The sequence below is a fragment of the Danio aesculapii genome, chromosome 14 (genome assembly GCF_903798145.1).
Source record: "Danio aesculapii chromosome 14, fDanAes4.1, whole genome shotgun sequence".
NCBI lineage: Eukaryota > Metazoa > Chordata > Actinopteri > Cypriniformes > Danionidae > Danio > Danio aesculapii.
The window spans coordinates 28,693,000-28,710,382 of NC_079448.1; the positions used below are offsets into that span (position 1 = coordinate 28,693,000).

The following is a 17,383-nucleotide window of genomic DNA, read 5'->3' on the forward strand; positions in this document are numbered from 1 at the left end:
ATTAATAAAGGGACTAAACCAAAAAGAAAATGAATGAATAATTGAATGATTTTTTTGCTTTGTGACAGTATTAAATGTTAAAACAGAAGCAACTGTTAATCTGATTTCTTAATTCACCATGTTCTTTTTTAAAAAGCTTTATTATTAAACAACTTGTTTGCCACTACCCATGCCTTATGGAATGTAACATTTGAGTAAAGTCAATAGAATCCTTAAAGGGACTTTGGTAAAGTGTAATCATGTTAGCTTTAGTTTAAAAATGTATTTTGTACATTTAGCCTACTATTAGCATTTAAGCATCACGTACACAAAACTTACATATTCTTAATTTTTGTTAAGAAATTTTTTTGAAAGAAACATAAATTTTGGTCCTGACCTCAAGGGTTTTGATTTGTATGCATTCATTTATGCAAATAAATAAATAATGACTCCTTGCGCATTTAAACATAGCATTAAAAATTTGTACCAAAAATGTTTGCAATTTTTTATATAATCATTCATCTGGTGAAGTAGCTGCTTATAAATAATAATTCATTTTTTTATTCCTATTCAGTGTCTTACCTTAATAGGGAACCTTATAAACAAAAACAGTTGACGTGTCTACATGTGTATAAAAATCTAATTCAGAAAACAGAATCACTGCATACAAGCCCAGCAGAGACTTTACTTCTAGGGAATCTTGGGGCTTTTAATTTGCAGTTGTCTTCACCCGGAAACACTTGTGTGCTCGAGTCGCTGTCGAGGTTCGGCGCCTGAACGCACTGACATAAAAAGTCGTGGCTCTAAAGTTTTAATTCGAGACTTTTGGAAGCTAAAATACATTAAGAGATGTTTTACCACGTAAGTCAGTGGGCGTTTTACTTTCACGTATCAACTGAGTCGCTGCACTTATTTATGTCCGTCAATGTTTTCTGTGCTTACTGTTGTTTTCACGTTGTTTGTCACAATAGATCTCGCTGGAGCACGAAATTCTCCTCCATCCAAGATATTTTGGACCCAACCTTTTGAACACAGTCAAACAGAAACTGTTCACTGAGGTTGAAGGAACATGTACTGGAAAGTGAGTGACTTATTCAATGAATGAATAAACGTTATGAGATCTGAGTCTCTAATGCTTGTGTGTTGTTTCCCAGGTATGGCTTTGTTATTGCAGTAACCACAATCGATAATATTGGAGCAGGTGTTATACAGCCTGGCAGAGGTTTTGTGTTGTATCCCGTCAAATACAAAGCCATCGTCTTTCGTCCCTTCAAAGGAGAAGTTGTGGATGCTGTTGTCACTCAGGTTAACAAAGTACGGTTTGTGTTTTTATTTTCAGCCAACAGCTACCAGAGAAACACAATATACAGTCGAAGCATTGGTGTAATTCATACCTAACCTATGACTTCCAAGTCTTCTGAAACAAAACCTGCAGTCTATGCAAGAAACATTTAGAAAATTAATACAGGATGATTAATAATAATTATTAAAACAATAATGCACACACAAATGTTCATAATTTTGTATGATTTTCTAATTGTTCAGTAGACTGGAGACAATTATTATGCTTCTACTGTGGTTACCAGACCTAACTATACAGTTCAGATAATTTAATTCAGGACATTTGTCAGATTTTTGTCCTCAAACAGCTCCAGTGTGTAGTACTTATGTAGCGGCTTAATCATCTTATCCAAAGCTTTTAGTTTTGCTTTGATTCTTAAATGTTGTAGATTGTGAAAACTGTAACCATTCAGCGTAGTGATGTGAAACTGTAATGCAGTCAAGACCTGCCCGGAACTGCTTAAGCTGTGTATTTATTTAAAAATAACTGCGCATCTTGGGTTTTATCAGCCAATCAGAATCAAGCATTCAGTAGCCCTGCAGTATAATTACCTTTATTTCACACCCTTGGCAAATGGTCCTCAGAGCTTTTATGTTGGCATAAGATGGTATCAGATTTTCTAGATCTTCAGATAATTACTGAAGCTTTTATCACAATCTATGGTATTCTCAAAATTTTGACTTAAGCAGTATTAAAATAATTAATCAGTTTTAATAACAAATGAACACTACATTTTTGTGTATTGCATTATTGTACTTAAATGTTCACATTTAACAGATTTTCCAAGCAAAATAAACTGTGAAAGGATTATAAAGTGCATTGGGTAAACTCTTTACTAGATCCCATTTGTTATAGATATTATGTCAGTGTTAGTTTTGAGTAATTTACTGAACTTCATTAGTTAGTTATAAAATTTTATTAGAGTAATTAGTCATTAAGAATGTAATAACCTAAGATTAAAGAGTAGGGAACAAGTAGAACTAATGTTAACAAACGGAGCCTTATTGTTAGGTGCTAATGAACAATAGGACTGGAATGGATCTGAACGTTTTCAATCAATGTCTCGGGCATGTCATTGGCCAGATTAATGTGAAAATGTTTGCTTGACAATAAATAGCCTATTACGTTTTCATGTATTTGGTCCAGTTATTGACACCACTACCATTACAATAATCTGCATATACTAAAATTTTTTCTAATACTTACATAAATAATATGTCAGTGTATTTCTGAAGTGCCCATGAGACCAATATTAGGAATGTTTATTATCAGGATATGTTGCAGTGAACTTGGCACATGTCTAACCGGCACTTTTAAGAGTTAAGAAAACATGCACAGGCAAAACAAACTGAACACTCGTGGCTCCTGACAATACATTAAGGTCTTACAAAGAGAAAGATCACTCTACATGAAACTGAACATTATTCTCTGCTACAGATTTTTCCTGTGTTCCTTGCATTATTTATTTATTTATTTATTTTTTTCCCAGGTTGGACTCTTTACAGAAATCGGTCCCATGTCTTGTTTCATTTCTCGACATGTAGGTTTTTCATAGTAAAATATAATTGTGTAATTGGTAAAAGACATGTTTAATTAAATCTTAAATCTGTGTTGTTTTTTGTATCTAGTCTATTCCCTCTGAGATGGAGTTTGATCCAAACTCAAATCCTCCATGCTACAAGACAGTCGATGAGGTAGGATTGAATGCTATTTTTTTTTTTTTTTTTTTTAGTTTAGTTGTTTTTCAACAGTTTTAAATAAATATTAATATATATATGTTTTTTTTTTCAACAGGACATTGTGATCCAACAAGATGATGAAATTCGACTAAAGATTGTGGGAACTCGAGTGGACAAGAATGATATTGTAAGTATATGCCACTTTTCTCGAATATGTCGACTAATATTAACAGCTATATTTGGATAAATAATTTCTTAATTTTATAAACAGTTTTTAATTACTCGTTTTATCCTTTTATTTATTTTTTACTAGTTTGCCATTGGATCTCTAATGGATGACTACCTGGGTATGTGTTTTCTACGGTTTAAGCTTGAAACTCTTCTTCTTAAATTGATATCAGAACTTTTTCATTAATGCTATTCTTTGAACGATTTTTGTTATGATATCCAGCTTTTGTCTTAATATGTCTCTTACTCTTCTAGGTCTTGTGAGCTGATTCTTCTGCCGTGAATTTGGGAAATATGAGAGTTGTTGCTGTGGTGATGATACATAGTCTGTGTATATACTGTAATTATTTCCCCATTCATTTAGATTAGTTAGTTTTTTTTTTTTTTCCATTTTCTGTTTTTATTGTCTCCTTTTATCCCTATGTTGGTAGTAAAGTTTAAAGTTCAATTTTGGAACCAAATGAAGTTGAATGGGAACAAAGAGTAGCTCAGCAGTGGCTCTACATCACGTGTCAAACTCAGTTGCTGAAGGGCTGCAGCTCTGTTTAGTTCCAACCCTAGTTAAACACACCTGATCCAACTAATTGAGTCCTTCAGGCTTCTTTGAGAGCTTCAGGTAAATGTGTTGAAGCAGGGTTGGAACTACACTGTGCAGAGCTGCGGCCCTCCAGGAACTGAGTTTGACACCCCTGCTCTACATGACAGAAAGATTTAATCCAGGGGTGTCTAAACTTAGTCCTGAAGGACCCAACTTCCTCCAACACACCTGCCTGAAGTCTATACCTAGAAAGAGCTTGATTAGCTGGTTCAGGTGTGTTTAATTGGAGTTGGAACTAAAATATTAGGACACTGGCCTTCCAGGACTGAGTTTGGACACCCCTGACTTAATCTATAGTGAGGCAGCAGAGAACATAGTATATTAAATATGCCTGTTGAAAGCTCTTGAGCAGGGTTGCCCAAACTATCCTGCATAGTCTCCTTCAACACACCTGCCTTGAAGTTTTTTTTTTACACATAGAAAGAGTTTAATCAGCTAGTTCATGTGTGTTTAATTGGGGTTGGAACTAAAATATGCAGGACACCGGCCCTCCAGGATCGAGTTTTGGCACATCTGATCTTGAGCAAATTGACATGTATGTTTTGACTGTAATTATTCATCACTTTGTTTTTAGAGTTCTAAAGTCTCGTTTCTATATAAGACCATTTTTATCATGTTTTTGTATATGTCTGTCTGTACTTATCTACTGCTCCTTTGTAATACAGCACTCACAAAATTTTGAACATGTCTCTGTCTTGTATCTTTTTTTAAAGAAATGTGTTGTGCATAAGTTGTTGATTTTTGCTACTTTTGCAATGTCTGATTACGCATCAAAGAAATCAACTTTGGCAAGAAAATCCATACAAATGGAGCTTCCTAATCATTCCCAAGTTAAAGGATAACCCACTGCTTTTTATATTTTAACTGATCAAAAAATGTTTATTTAGCAATTGTATAAATTCTGAATTTGTTTTAGAAGATTTTTAGAAAAAACTAGAAGATTATGTTTTTTGTAAATGTCCTACTGAAAAAAATATATCAAAAGTTTCTGGACCCAAACTATATATAAATTAGCAATGAAATCAAACAAATTCGTTTCAAACTTGTATGAATTCACTGAAACACTAAAGCTTTTGTCGGACAGGGACAAATCTGTTTTCCAAATACTTTTTATAGTGGGGAAAAAGACATTTAAAATATAGCTGTGTTTATTATTGATGATCGAGACTATTATACACATAGGTTAAGCAATTTTAGCATTTATTCATGTTTTAAAAGCAATTTCGCTGATGCTCCCTAATAAATTAAGTGGAGCACGTCCAGCTCTCACTTTGCACCCTTACTGCGTTTTATTTCTGCGACCGAACAGGTCTATACGTCACCAGCGCGCCGCTCGTTCTTCCTTTCTCTCGTCCTGAAGATGGCGGCAGGGGTGAGTAAGATGGGAGAAAACCCTCTGACGGCTGATATCGGCTCATCTCCATCTGCAATCATGCCACAATCACCCCAATCCTTATATCTGCATATGTTCTCTCCGTTTAGAATGGTTTAGTGCTCTCTCTGTGAGCTGTTACGATGATTATTTCTGTTGTAAATGCTCTCCACACCCCTTTATAAGGTGGTTAGAGTGATGACGGGCAGAAACAGCGCTGCGCTCTTTGTGCCACGTTTCTTGTTTTCGTACCCCCTTATGACACGCTATGTTAGCTTTTTCCCCCCTAGATGACAAAATGTCATGTTATTTGTTGTTAGCTTTTAATTTAGGAAAGTGCCGCGCGCATATTAGCTGGTAGAAAAGCGATTTGATTTGAATTACGAACATTTCACATTAATAAGACAATTTTCTACTTTAGTTATTGATACCTGCTTGTTAAGTTTCGGGGTGTCAAAACATTTAGTGATTGGTTATGCATTTGATAAGTTTTAAAAGCTTAGCACCACTAGATTCATAAATTGTCATTGAAGCCGTTCAGTGTTTTGTTCTGGCAGTATTGGTTCTCTATTTGAATATGCAAACACTGTTTACACGCTGAGTGAGAAGTAATTTATCGCAGGGCAGTTTGCTGTCAGCTGTGTCCGGCTGAGGGAAAGTGCTGTGTAATGCTCTATGAGTGGTCTTAATGATGGGGGCAGCTTCTGTTGGCACTGAGTTTGTGTTACAGAGGGCCGCTGCCAAACAAGCAGCATCAGTTTCAGCAATTCAATCTCAAACCTTGTGTTTCCGCAGACTCTCTACACATACCCAGAGAACTGGAGGGCCTTTAAGGCTCAGATTGCTGCCCAGTACAGTGGGGCTCGTCTGAAGATTGCGAGTACCCCCCCTGCCTTCACCTTTGGGCAGACAAACCGATCCCCTGCTTTTCTTGGCAACTTTCCCTTGGGCAAGGTCAGTATTCTCTCCCTTTTCCCCAGCATGTGTTTATATGCGTTTATGCAGAATTAATTTATGAAATTGATTCCCAATCATTTAGGTTCCAGCTTACCAGGGTGATGATGGCTTCTGTCTGTTTGAGAGCAATGCCATTGCTCACTACTGTAAGTAATCTTTATTAGGGCCTGTTTACACTTGATATTTCACTCCTTTTCTTGTATAGTTATCTGATTTGATTAAATGGTAGCATTTTAACAATTCTTTTCATCTGGTGTCAGTATGTTGTCATCGAAATTACAATTTGAGAAACATTTCTGTGACTCATTTTAAATTGACCAACAAAATAAATTACTACTTTGTCTGCTTCAGTGGTTCATTGTCGATAACATGTGCGCCTCACACTAAATAAGATTTTAATTCTTGTATATTGTAAGTACTACCAGCGCTGCGTTTTTGGTCATGATTTGTTTGAGACAAAATTTGGTAATTCTAAAAGATGCCTGTAATCCTAGGCTAAAGTCTGTGATACTTGATCGCTTGTTAGACAGAATTTCATCGAAAGAATTTTTTTTTTTGTCAGTATTTCAAGATTTCAGCCGTTTTACTGCAGTTTGACATCTCTTTTAACAAGCTATAATCATAAAAGATTATTGAATCACAAAGTGTGAGCTGTACATGACCATGAGCTGAATGAGCTATGTCTGGGACTTGCTGACTTTTAAACTTGTATACTCTCATTGTTTGTTTTCTTGCATCTACTGTGTTTTTGTGCCTTAATGATACACCTTAATAACATCCATATTTAATTGTCCGTTAAGGAGTATTTTATTAAAAACTGACAACTTCACGAATCATTTAATGTATTGCTGGCATTTCTTGATGCAGTACCATTTTCATCTAAAGTTAACAGCCTCAACTGAATCTCTCAACTTTTTTTTTTTCTCTCTTCCTATCATTTGATTTTTGAAACTGTTTGGCTTATTGACCTTATTCTACAATGCGGAAGTGCGCTCGTTTTTGCGATTTTTGTTTTAGAACTTCCGATTGAGTTGCCTATGGGAGAAATGACTAAAAATAATAAATGGCAGAAAACGATCAAATTACACGCTCTATAAACAAGTGTTTGCATGACAATACATAAACAGTAGAATAATATAATACTAAAAGATCAGTTTGCAACATCAAGCAGCAGAACGAGCTGTTTTTAACCTCTAAAAATGATTGGAAGCGAATGAGACCGGAAGTTTTGAGCCAAAAAGATTCAAATGGCTGCGCCCGCTCGTACGCGGAGAATAAGGCAGATTGAATTTCTCTATGCATGACTGTTGATGGTTTAAAAAATGTTTCTCTTATTACATGCAACATTTACATCTGACTTTTGCTCCTCACAGTGAGCAATGACGTCCTTCGTGGCAGCACTCCACAGGCCAGTGCCCAGGTGCTGCAGTGGGTCAGTTTTGCTGACTCTGAGGTCATCCCTCCAGCTAGTGCATGGGTGTTCCCCACTTTGGGAATCATGCAGTTCAACAAGCAGGTTAGCATTGAATGCCTGTAAACACAATCGCTCTTGCTGTCAGCAGTTGCATTGAAAGGTTTGTGAGACTGTACTCTGTCTGCATTATAGGCCACAGAACAGGCTAAGGAAGAGGTGAAACGAGTCCTTGCCATCCTGAATCAGCACTTGAACACTCGCACTTTCCTGGTTGGGGAAAGAGTCAGTCTGGCTGACATCACTGTTGTCTGCTCTCTGCTCTGGCTCTACAAGCAGGTGAGTCTCTTGAAAATGTCAGCCAGGCCTGGATGATAAATTGATTAGTCGAGTAGTAACTGAAATCAATTTGTTTGAGTGTAAATAGTTTTTCACTCATGCGACGCTTTCTAGGTTCCTGTAGTTCCCCTCGCATTTGCCATAAAATCACACAAACATGGCAGTAAGCAGGAAAGATGCTGTGCTATATGAAATGACAACGAACACGAATGCACAAGCATACCCACCAAAAAAAAAGGCAGAATTCAGTTCTTTTTCATGTATTAACTGTGAGACATGCATTTGAACCAGCTCACATGCCTTTCCTTTTCCCATGGTGTGAAGTAATAAGACTATTAATAGACAAGATACACACATGAAGTTAAATCACAAATAAATTCTGTGTTATGTATGTATGTCTGCCAGCCCTAGTCCCAGCACTAATTGTTTAATTAAAGGCTAATATTAAATGTAGTTAAACACATAACCAGTGCTTGAGCATCACTTGGGATCTGTTGGTAGCCGTTACTACCTGCCTGATTTGTAAAAAAAGTGGTGGCAATAATGAACGGAAGTGGCCACCTCGTAATTCTCTATACAGGAAAAACTGCCAGTATATCCAACTAAAAGCTAACGAGCTAAAAGGTATTAAACATGTGAACTAGGGTTGGGTCAATAGAGGATGTCATCGTCCATCGCTGATGATGGATAGACATCACGATGCTGAGCTGGCATCACGATCCTCTGCCCCACTTCTGTCGCAGCAGCAACCCGCTTACGAAAAATACACATGGCCCTAATTACACTAGCACATCTTAGTTTTAAAATGGCATTTTAGAATGAAAATGATCCGTGCCCACACTGGCGTTTTAACCTAGCATTTCTGAAAAGCCCTCCTTCTACACTATACCGCTGAAAACGCACTATGTGATCATACACGGTCATGTGCTGCAGCAGTCAGCAGAGCAGGTGCTTTGAGCGCAAAACCCCAGAGAGCAGTGCACGTCGGACAGTTTCTCAAGGATGTACTGCTGGATCGAGTCTAATAACTCTTCGGTCTTTTAAATTTAACAGGTAACGTGTCACAGTGTCAGTACACTGCTTCAATCTTTTGCTTGCAAGCTTGTACTTTAGTAATTTTAGCGAAAACCTCAGATAATGTTGGTTGGTTGCTGTTGATTGTGCACATTTTTTACCAACCAAGTTTGTTGACGCCAGTATAACAACACAGATCACTCTGCCTATTCATGCCAGAGTCCCACGAAAAAAGTGATTGACAGGTGGTAATCTGTGCAACTTATCTTTATAAAATTATGATTTGGTTATTGGTAAAACAAAGACTATGCGGGTCAGGTAGTTGAAACGGAAGGCTACAAATAATGAATTCTTTATGAATTATTTATAAATAATTCACTGCTGCCTACAACAACGATGCCATAGTCCGTTTCGATGTTTCACATTAGACATCGTATGATGTCAGATTGGTCGACATCGCCCAACACTAGTATAAACCCTACATCAGTAATGGCTCTTGACATTTGATTGTCGTGCACAGCAGACCAATTGTATTAAATTATTTGCATTTTGTATTCGCATTTGTCATTATTGGCTTCAAATGCTGTGTGATCGTAATGTACCTATTGAAATTCCTTGTTATTAGTGTTGTCATATGAATCCAAATTGTGTTTTTGTGGAGCCAAATATCACAATCCATAATTTAAATATTTTTTGATTTCATCTTAATGCCACTTCTACTTGAACGCAGTCTGTCTTGTCATAAAGAGCACAACCTATGTTTTGCCACAAGAACATATGGTGCAACTGAATAAAGTGCAGAGTTCTTAAACTCTGTAGCGACTACAAGGTCTCTAGTATAGTGAGTTTAAGAACAGCTGGTGTAACTACCCTGGTGCTCAATTGAGTGTGTAATCTGTGCATATTTACCAATGTTAATATTGTGTTGATTTATTCCAGGTTCTTGAGCCTGCTTTCCGTCAGCCCTATCCCAATGTCACTCGCTGGTTTGTGACCTGCGTCAACCAGCCCCAGTTTAAGACTGTTTTGGGAGAAGTCAAGCTCTGTGAGAAAATGGCTCAGTTTGATGGTAAGTTCTTAAACCATCCCTCTTTAGTTTTGGCTCTACATCTTGGTACCTCCTATACAGAAAATCAGTCTGGGTATAGACATTTTTTTTTTTTTTTTTTTTTTTTTTTTTTTTTTTTTTTTTTTTTTTTTTTTACAATGATGTCACTTCACTCCCCCCCCCCATCAGCAACGCAGTGTATTTTTAGTTCCGTTTAACCTTTCAATGAATGGAGACTTTTCTGGAAAATGGACAAATAAAAATATTAACGTTGCATGATCTGATTTAGGACTGTTGGTATCGGGCATGTGTCCTAATGTTTCTCTTTCAATACTGAACTGCTGTCTGAGTGCTGCTGAGTTTGAAAATGATTCTTTAAGTTATTAAAAATAGGAATAAGCTATTGTTGATCAAGGAAAGCAACCTTTTCACTTAAGTTTATTTCCTCAATGGATTTATTTTTACTTTAATGCTGGTCTGAATATGAATTTATATTATTTACATGTAAACATTCCAGCATGCGTACAATTCTTTACTAAATCATCTTTTATTACCTGGTAAGTGCATCTATAAATGCAGCCAGTTTCATTTATTTTTTACTGATCTAGTTATAGTTTGTTCATTTGAATGAATTATGTCCTACCGCCACCCATTGCGTAGATTTAATTGGATATTAGTACTACCTTTTTAATTAATAATGCTACAAATAAATTCATAATCTAATAATACTGAATTCAAATGCAGGCTCCTTGGTGTTATTTTTGCAATTGTAATTATTTTTTTTTAGAATGATTTCGTTTGATTTTAAGTCACATACAACATTGTTCTATTTCATTTAATTTGAATATTAAGTAGACATGTTTCGTGTTCATGAATAAAATACCTATATAGGAAGAAATGGCAGTAGAATTGTACAACCACAGTAAAACACCCACAGTTTTACTTATTTATTTATTCTTCAGGACACACAAAACAGAAATAATTCTGACACAAAAATGTGCAGCACCCGTGTAAACGCCTGAAATCTTTACTGACAAGTCCATACCAACTTCATCTGCAGTAAAGACAGCAACACAAAGCAATAGACTCTGTTTAAAGTCCCATTTTCTTGGTTCAAGCAGAAATCTGGATGATCAATAATTTTTAATAAATAGATGTCAGATGTCTCACCATGGATGCAGACAATAGAAAACCATCGTAGTCGCAGTCTTAACTGTTTTTGTAGAAAATGTACAGCTGACTGGGTGAGTTCTCTTTTGGGATTTCTGTGTAGGCGGAAGTAATGATAAACTGCGCGGAGGGAAACCGTGTGACGTCATGTGAAAAGGGTCTATAAGCACAGTGCCATGAAGCACAAACAAATATTAAATCCATGTGTATAGGAGCATTCTGCCATAATTTGTGGCAAATTTTGAAAGCAGTCAGTGTTGATAAATCCACATTTTGAGATTGAGTCTCTTTTGTGTCTGCATCAAGGGAATTAGTCAATCGAGAGCATATTAAATAATTTTTATATTAAATGTTTTTTTTTTGAGCAATGTCAAATTATTTTGGGCTGCACTGTAATCATTAAGACATTTTAGTCTTAACGAATAATTTAAATTATTGCGGCTTAAATTCCTTTTCATCTTGACTGGCATGCTAAAGCTAACTCTGAAGCATTCCAAAATAGTATTTAAAAATAAAAGCACTTCACTCTTTCACCCTGACCCTAGTAGTATTTTTGTGTGTTTTTTTTTTTTTTTTTTTTTTTTTTTTTTTTTTTTTTTTGTTTTTTTTTTTTTTTTTTTTTTTTTTGTTTGTATCCTGTGGACATGCATGTTTAAACTGAAATTATGAAGAATGGCAACAGTTGTACATTACACTTTACCCGACTCCGACACTAGTCATAGAAATCACCTGGGGCCTTGAAAGACTGTACGAAGACTTGCGTTGAATAATGCTTAAACATTAAACAGAAAATTCGGTGTACACAGCGTTTCATACACAAAATTTTTACTGAGTACAGAATTTACAGCTTGGTCTGTACGCAGTAAAAATATTTAGATGTATGAAACGCTGTGTACACTGAATTTCACGGATATTCTCTTTGTACATGCGAATTAACGTGAAACTTGCCTCCTCCCCCTTTTAAATATGGTAATGACTCCACTTTGGCTAAATCAAACAAAAAAGCAAGCAAGAAGAGAAACTTCATAGAATGTGAATTGGAGGTGCTCCTATCGGAGGTAGACCCAAGAGAAACTGTTATTTGCAAGTTTGTCCTCTGGAATTAATGAAAAAAGAAGAAAAATAGAGTGGGAGAATTTAGCTGATGCATTTAACGCAGTGGGGTCTGAACATCACACTGTGAGTGAATTAAACGTAATGGTCTGATGTAAAGGTGCAGGTTAAGAGGAGAACAGCACCGTCAAAGTGTGGACCGAACAGACGGGGGAACAGGGGATGCTGAACTAACACTCTTTGAGGAGAGATTTGCCTCAATTGTGGGTGACGCTTTACTGTCTCGAGTAGTGTCTGTGGGAGACACGGATGTATTAGAGGAACATTTTGTTAGGGCGGTATGGCAGCACCCCTCCACTCAAGGCAGCGCCACCGGCATTTCAGCTGCCCAATCGCCCGCTCTACAACTGACGAGTGGGAGAATGGGCGTCATTGTATCTGCGCTCTTGGTCTGTTTGTGGGTTGTTAACAGCCAAGCCTTTAATGGATAACCGCAGTCTCCTAAAATAATTATGCTCAATAAAAAAACACAAAAAAAAACATTAAAAAAAAACTCAGCTGGAATAATATCTTTAAATACACCACTCACTAAGAAGCCACCCATCCCACATGGGATAATGTCAATTTAACCCATTTTATCAATTATAAATGAATAGCAATGTTTTTCACATGTGTTGTGCGATACTTTGTATTGTGCAATTTAATGTAGTTGCCTCTAGGAGTCGCCAATGGAATAAAACAAAACACACAAAAGAAATACACGTACGGCAGACATGAAGTAGCAACGGACCAATGCACATTCTTCACGTTTTTCATCGTTAGTAAATCCAAACGTGAGCGTGAAAGCTGCCGTATGCAACGTTTTTTGTGCATACGCAGCGTTGATGCATGAGGCCCCTGGTGTTCAATGCTGGCGTTGAACACCAAGTAAACATTTGCTGTTTGGTGCTTATTATTTTTCTGTGACTCTTCTAAAGTGAGCAATATTTTGCAGAAGACAACTCCAAAACAAATCTCACATATGCTTTTATACAAGAGTCCTGTCCTCTATGAAAATATTCAGTGCAAGCAGTTTCTGTCCTTAATGTTAAGTTTCAGTATATCTTTGCTTGTTTCTGAAGCTAAGAAGTTTGCCGAGATGCAACCGAAGAAGGAGGCTCCTATCAAGAAGGAGAAAGGTGGCAAGGAAGGAGGCAAGCAGCAACCGCAGCAGCAGCAGGAGAAAAAAGAGAAGAAAAAGGAGGAAAAGAAAGCCGCCCCTGCTGAGGAGGAGATGGATGAATGTGAGGCTGCATTGGCTTCTGAGCCAAAAGCAAAGGATCCATTTGCTCACCTTCCAAAAAGGTACTTAATACACCTTCGCTTTAGAGCTTGAGAGTGTGTTGGCGCTCATCACTCTGCCTTTTGTCCTCCTACTGCTAGTTCTTTTGTCATGGATGAGTTTAAGAGGAAATACTCCAATGAGGACACCATGACCGTGGCATTGCCTTACTTCTGGGATCACTTTGATCGCGAGGGCTTCTCAATCTGGTATGCTGAGTACCGCTTTCCTGAAGAGCTGACAATGGCCTTCATGAGCTGTAATCTTATCACAGGTATGCTCGGATCACATTGACTGCACTTATTTTCGTTTGATATCTTGAAATATAAGTGCCTGGAATGTTCTCGGGTTTATTTGAATTCACCATGTGCTACTTGCGCAAGACTTTCTCACAGCATAGTTTTTCACTGAATGTACATGTACTCTCTTGCTCTTCTCCTCAGGAATGTTCCAGCGACTCGATAAACTGCGCAAGAATGCATTCGCTAGTGTCGTCCTCTTTGGTGCAAACAATGACAGTCGCATCTCTGGTATCTGGGTCTTCAGAGGCCAGGATCTTGCGTTTCCTGTGAGTAATTTTACCAACAACTGTTATACTAGCTACATGTGCTTATAGTTCGGTTAAAGGGAAAGTTTCCTATTTGAGCTGATATAAACTTTGAATTTTGTTGTGGGTCAGACTGACACTCATTGGATTTAGTTCAAACCCAATTCCCCTGAAACGCACTAAAAAGCCAGTTGGGCAAAACCTGTAAAACATGTTAAAATTCCTGTTCTCATGCATGTTTTCATTGTGGAGTTACGTTTGACATTCATTTTTAGGCTAAATGCTTTGGATAAAGAATCAACCAAATGTTTAAATATAAAGGTCATCAAAATGTAGTTGGGAACCTGACACGCTATCTTTTTGGATTGTGTGAAGTGCTGCTAGCCAGGACATTGCAGATTAAGTCTGCCCATCACCATCATAGAAACAAATTTTATGCAAATTCCAGAATAGCACATAATGCCAGAACTCTGCAGGGATGCTCGTGGACCTAAACCAGAATTGATTTTAAAATGTTTTGATCATCTAGGATTTAACTTTCTGTTCAGGTCAAAACTTTAAGGTTTCCTCTTTTCTCTATTATTATTATTATTATTATTATTCCAGAGCTCTGAAGTAAACACGAGCCCATCATGAGCAAACGGAATTAAATTATTAATTGCAGTTATTGCTTCAAGTCACCAAAATTTATATTTGTTCATTTTAACAAGGCCTATTAAAAACATTAGATACTGAGGATGAAATCCTCTTTAATAAGACACTGGAGCTTGTTTCACAAGTTTTGACAGTTCTGGGGGGGTGAATGTATCTGGTGTCGTATTATAAAGAGAGAAGCGTAAACGAGATGCACATTTTGCTGCGAGTGTAATCCACACTATTTTTTTTTATAAATGAAAATGAATGCTAACTTGAAACAAACATGAGACATAATTTCAGTCTTTTGTTTTGAGTTTTGTTAATCTAAATGAGCCTTATGCGTGTAAATCTGTTTAATAAGGTCTGTTAGTTTTATGAACATTGCAAGGCAGATTGGCTAGATCAAGTTTTAAAAAGCTGCTTTTTAAAAAAAATAAAATAATTAAATCCAAGGCACATGGTCGATGTTTAACTCCAGTGGCTTTCGTCATGTTTACACAAAGCACAGAATAAAAGGAACATTGGCTGTTTTGAGATTTGTCCAGTTGTGACCAGTAACCAAACAATCTCTTCCTCCCAACACAGCTGGTGTGATCAAACTAAAGCAATAACAAATGCAGCAGGGCTCCAGGAGTAAACAACTTTAATATCCGAAGTCTTGAATGTTTCACAGAAAGAGAAAACTGGTGTTAGATAAAAACCAGCACATTACAGAAGAAGATTTTCTCTGTGGAACATTTCTCTTGTGGTTGCCAATTCAATTTAAATGGTTTAGATAGCATGGTACAGGAAGTCATTCCTGTTTAACGGTCCTTTTAAATCCACAATTGTTGTGAAGTTACTTCAATGATTAACTTTTTTTGTAATTTATCCCAGATTATAAAGACGCTTTTAAAAACATGCACTTTATTTAAATATTAATTTATTATTTGATACAAATCTATTTTTATTAGAAGTTTAAGTGCCATTTTTCAATGTGTAAATATTAAAACATAATTTAAAAACTATTTAGAAGTCCAGAAATGTTTAAATTCAGTGGTCATTTTTGCATCTGTACGTAATGGATCAGAAAATAAATATGGACAATAGCTCTTAATGCTTTTGATACAATTCGTGCATTTACAACCAGCCCTAAGAATTTGACTAATTTTCTACTCTCCACAGCTGAGTGACGATTGGCAGATCGACTACGAGTCCTACACTTGGCGCAAGTTGGATGTGGACAGCGAGGAGTGCAAGACCATGGTGAAAGAGTACTTTGCATGGGAGGGTGAATTCAAACATGTAGGCAAACCTTTCAACCAGGGCAAGATTTTCAAGTGAACACCCTATGCCTAATATTTATCAACGTCAGCATCAATGGACATGAAATCTGTTTGAGAATCCCATGTACAAGGCTTTGAACTGTGGTGGAAGGAAGACTTAAGTTGAAAAAATAAACCTTTTTTTTTTCACAATCCCTCTCTGGTCTCTTTGTTTGTAGGAGGGCATTTTAAAACAAGTCTTGATTTGTTGTCAGATCTGCCTTTTTAAGCCTCTCGCAGTTTTGTAATCTAAATTGTTTTATAAACGTTTACAATAGTTTTTAGGGGGAGACTGGTAAGCTTTGAACAAGGTTGAAAGTATGAAATTTGCTTTTAATTAGGCAGTGCTGGTTTTAATGTTCCCAGAAAGTATTTTTTCCCCACAGTGCCTGATACACTCCTGGGATCTGAGATTGAGAGCATATAAATTATGATACACTCCTCAAGTCTGGAAATCATTGGAGCTCTGGAAACAAATGGCGTTTCAGCCATTTAATTAAGAGAATGCTTGCATGTTTTGACTCCAGCTTTTGGAAAAATTGGTAAAACTGAAATCCACCAGAGGGAGCCTAAGGTCACGCTTCAATACCTCCAGTGTGGTCCCAAGTTAAAGATGCTGAAGTGTTTTAGATAATTGTACTTCGTGATTTTTTTTGTATTGCAAAGTTTTGACTTCCCTTGAACTACATTTTCATGCAAACTATTTGGCATTTTGATTGCTTTTCAAATTGAATACATTAATTGAATTCAAAGTTTCGTAAAGTGAGCCTGAAGGAATGCCTGATTTGTTGTGAAACTTCTCAAAGTTAGTCTCTATTGTGTCTGTATGTATTCTTAATGCAAGTTATTTGTATTAATACTTTTAGCTGTTATCTGAGGTGAACAAAGTTCTGGCTGCAAGGGTCAGTTGTAACAAATTTTGGTTAGTTGTATCAGTGAAATCCCAAGCAAGTTTAGCCATCTATGTGTTTTGATTTCAGTATATCTATATAGGCCTATGTCTTGGAAGAGAAAGATCTGAAAGCCAAAGAAGTTTTGAGGGTCAGTGTTTGACCTGTTCTCTTTAGTGGGCTCATGAAGCCTGCAAGAACAACTTGTTCAATTGTAGAAGCTGATGCACATTTGCCTGTTTTACAGCTTTTTAACACCGACAGACACCAACTTTTTTGAAAACTCTTCATCTTTTAAATCCATTTTATTTGTCAATTCTGTATTGTTACAGCTCACCCTGGTGTAAATCATGTTACATCTTGCCCCAGGTTGTGTTAACCCATACTATGAGGTGAATGGTAATATTTCACTTCGGTTTGAAACTAAACTGAGCATTTGTGCTGCAAAAATATATATATATATATAGCAGTCATTTAATAGGCTTTTGTGGGTAG

General features: G+C 36.7%; 2 protein-coding genes across 2 annotated transcripts; both read left to right on the forward strand.

The window, feature by feature from the left end:
• Nucleotides 1-716: 716 nt before the first annotated feature.
• On the forward strand, nt 717-4,509 carry polr2g (RNA polymerase II subunit G). The gene is made up of 8 exons (XM_056472868.1): nt 717-840; nt 951-1,060; nt 1,134-1,293; nt 2,811-2,861; nt 2,950-3,015; nt 3,116-3,187; nt 3,314-3,347; nt 3,484-4,509. Exons 1-8 carry the CDS (start codon nt 829-831, stop codon nt 3,495-3,497), a joined length of 519 nt encoding a protein of 172 aa, XP_056328843.1. The 5' UTR covers nt 717-828; the 3' UTR covers nt 3,498-4,509.
• Nucleotides 4,510-5,136: 627 nt separating this feature from the next.
• Nucleotides 5,137-16,151, forward strand: eef1g (eukaryotic translation elongation factor 1 gamma). The gene is made up of 10 exons (XM_056471950.1): nt 5,137-5,198; nt 5,994-6,152; nt 6,238-6,301; nt 7,529-7,671; nt 7,762-7,905; nt 9,859-9,988; nt 13,312-13,534; nt 13,613-13,785; nt 13,955-14,079; nt 15,859-16,151. The coding sequence occupies exons 1-10, from the start codon at nt 5,187-5,189 to the stop codon at nt 16,015-16,017; spliced, it is 1,332 nt and encodes a 443-aa protein (XP_056327925.1). The 5' UTR covers nt 5,137-5,186; the 3' UTR covers nt 16,018-16,151.
• The last annotated feature ends 1,232 nt before the right edge of the window (nt 16,152-17,383 follow it).

What these genes read in the sequence shown, in the direction of transcription:
- eef1g (XM_056471950.1), top strand. An exon ending in GCAACTTTCCCTTGGGCAAG is followed by an intron (nt 6,153 to 6,237) that starts GTCAGTATTCTC and finishes CCAATCATTTAG; the next exon opens with GTTCCAGCTTACCAGGGTGA. An exon ending in TGCTCTGGCTCTACAAGCAG is followed by an intron (nt 7,906 to 9,858) that starts GTGAGTCTCTTG and finishes GATTTATTCCAG; the next exon opens with GTTCTTGAGCCTGCTTTCCG.
- polr2g (XM_056472868.1), top strand. An exon ending in GAAGGAACATGTACTGGAAA is followed by an intron (nt 1,061 to 1,133) that starts GTGAGTGACTTA and finishes GTTGTTTCCCAG; the next exon opens with GTATGGCTTTGTTATTGCAG. An exon ending in GAGTGGACAAGAATGATATT is followed by an intron (nt 3,188 to 3,313) that starts GTAAGTATATGC and finishes ATTTTTTACTAG; the next exon opens with TTTGCCATTGGATCTCTAAT.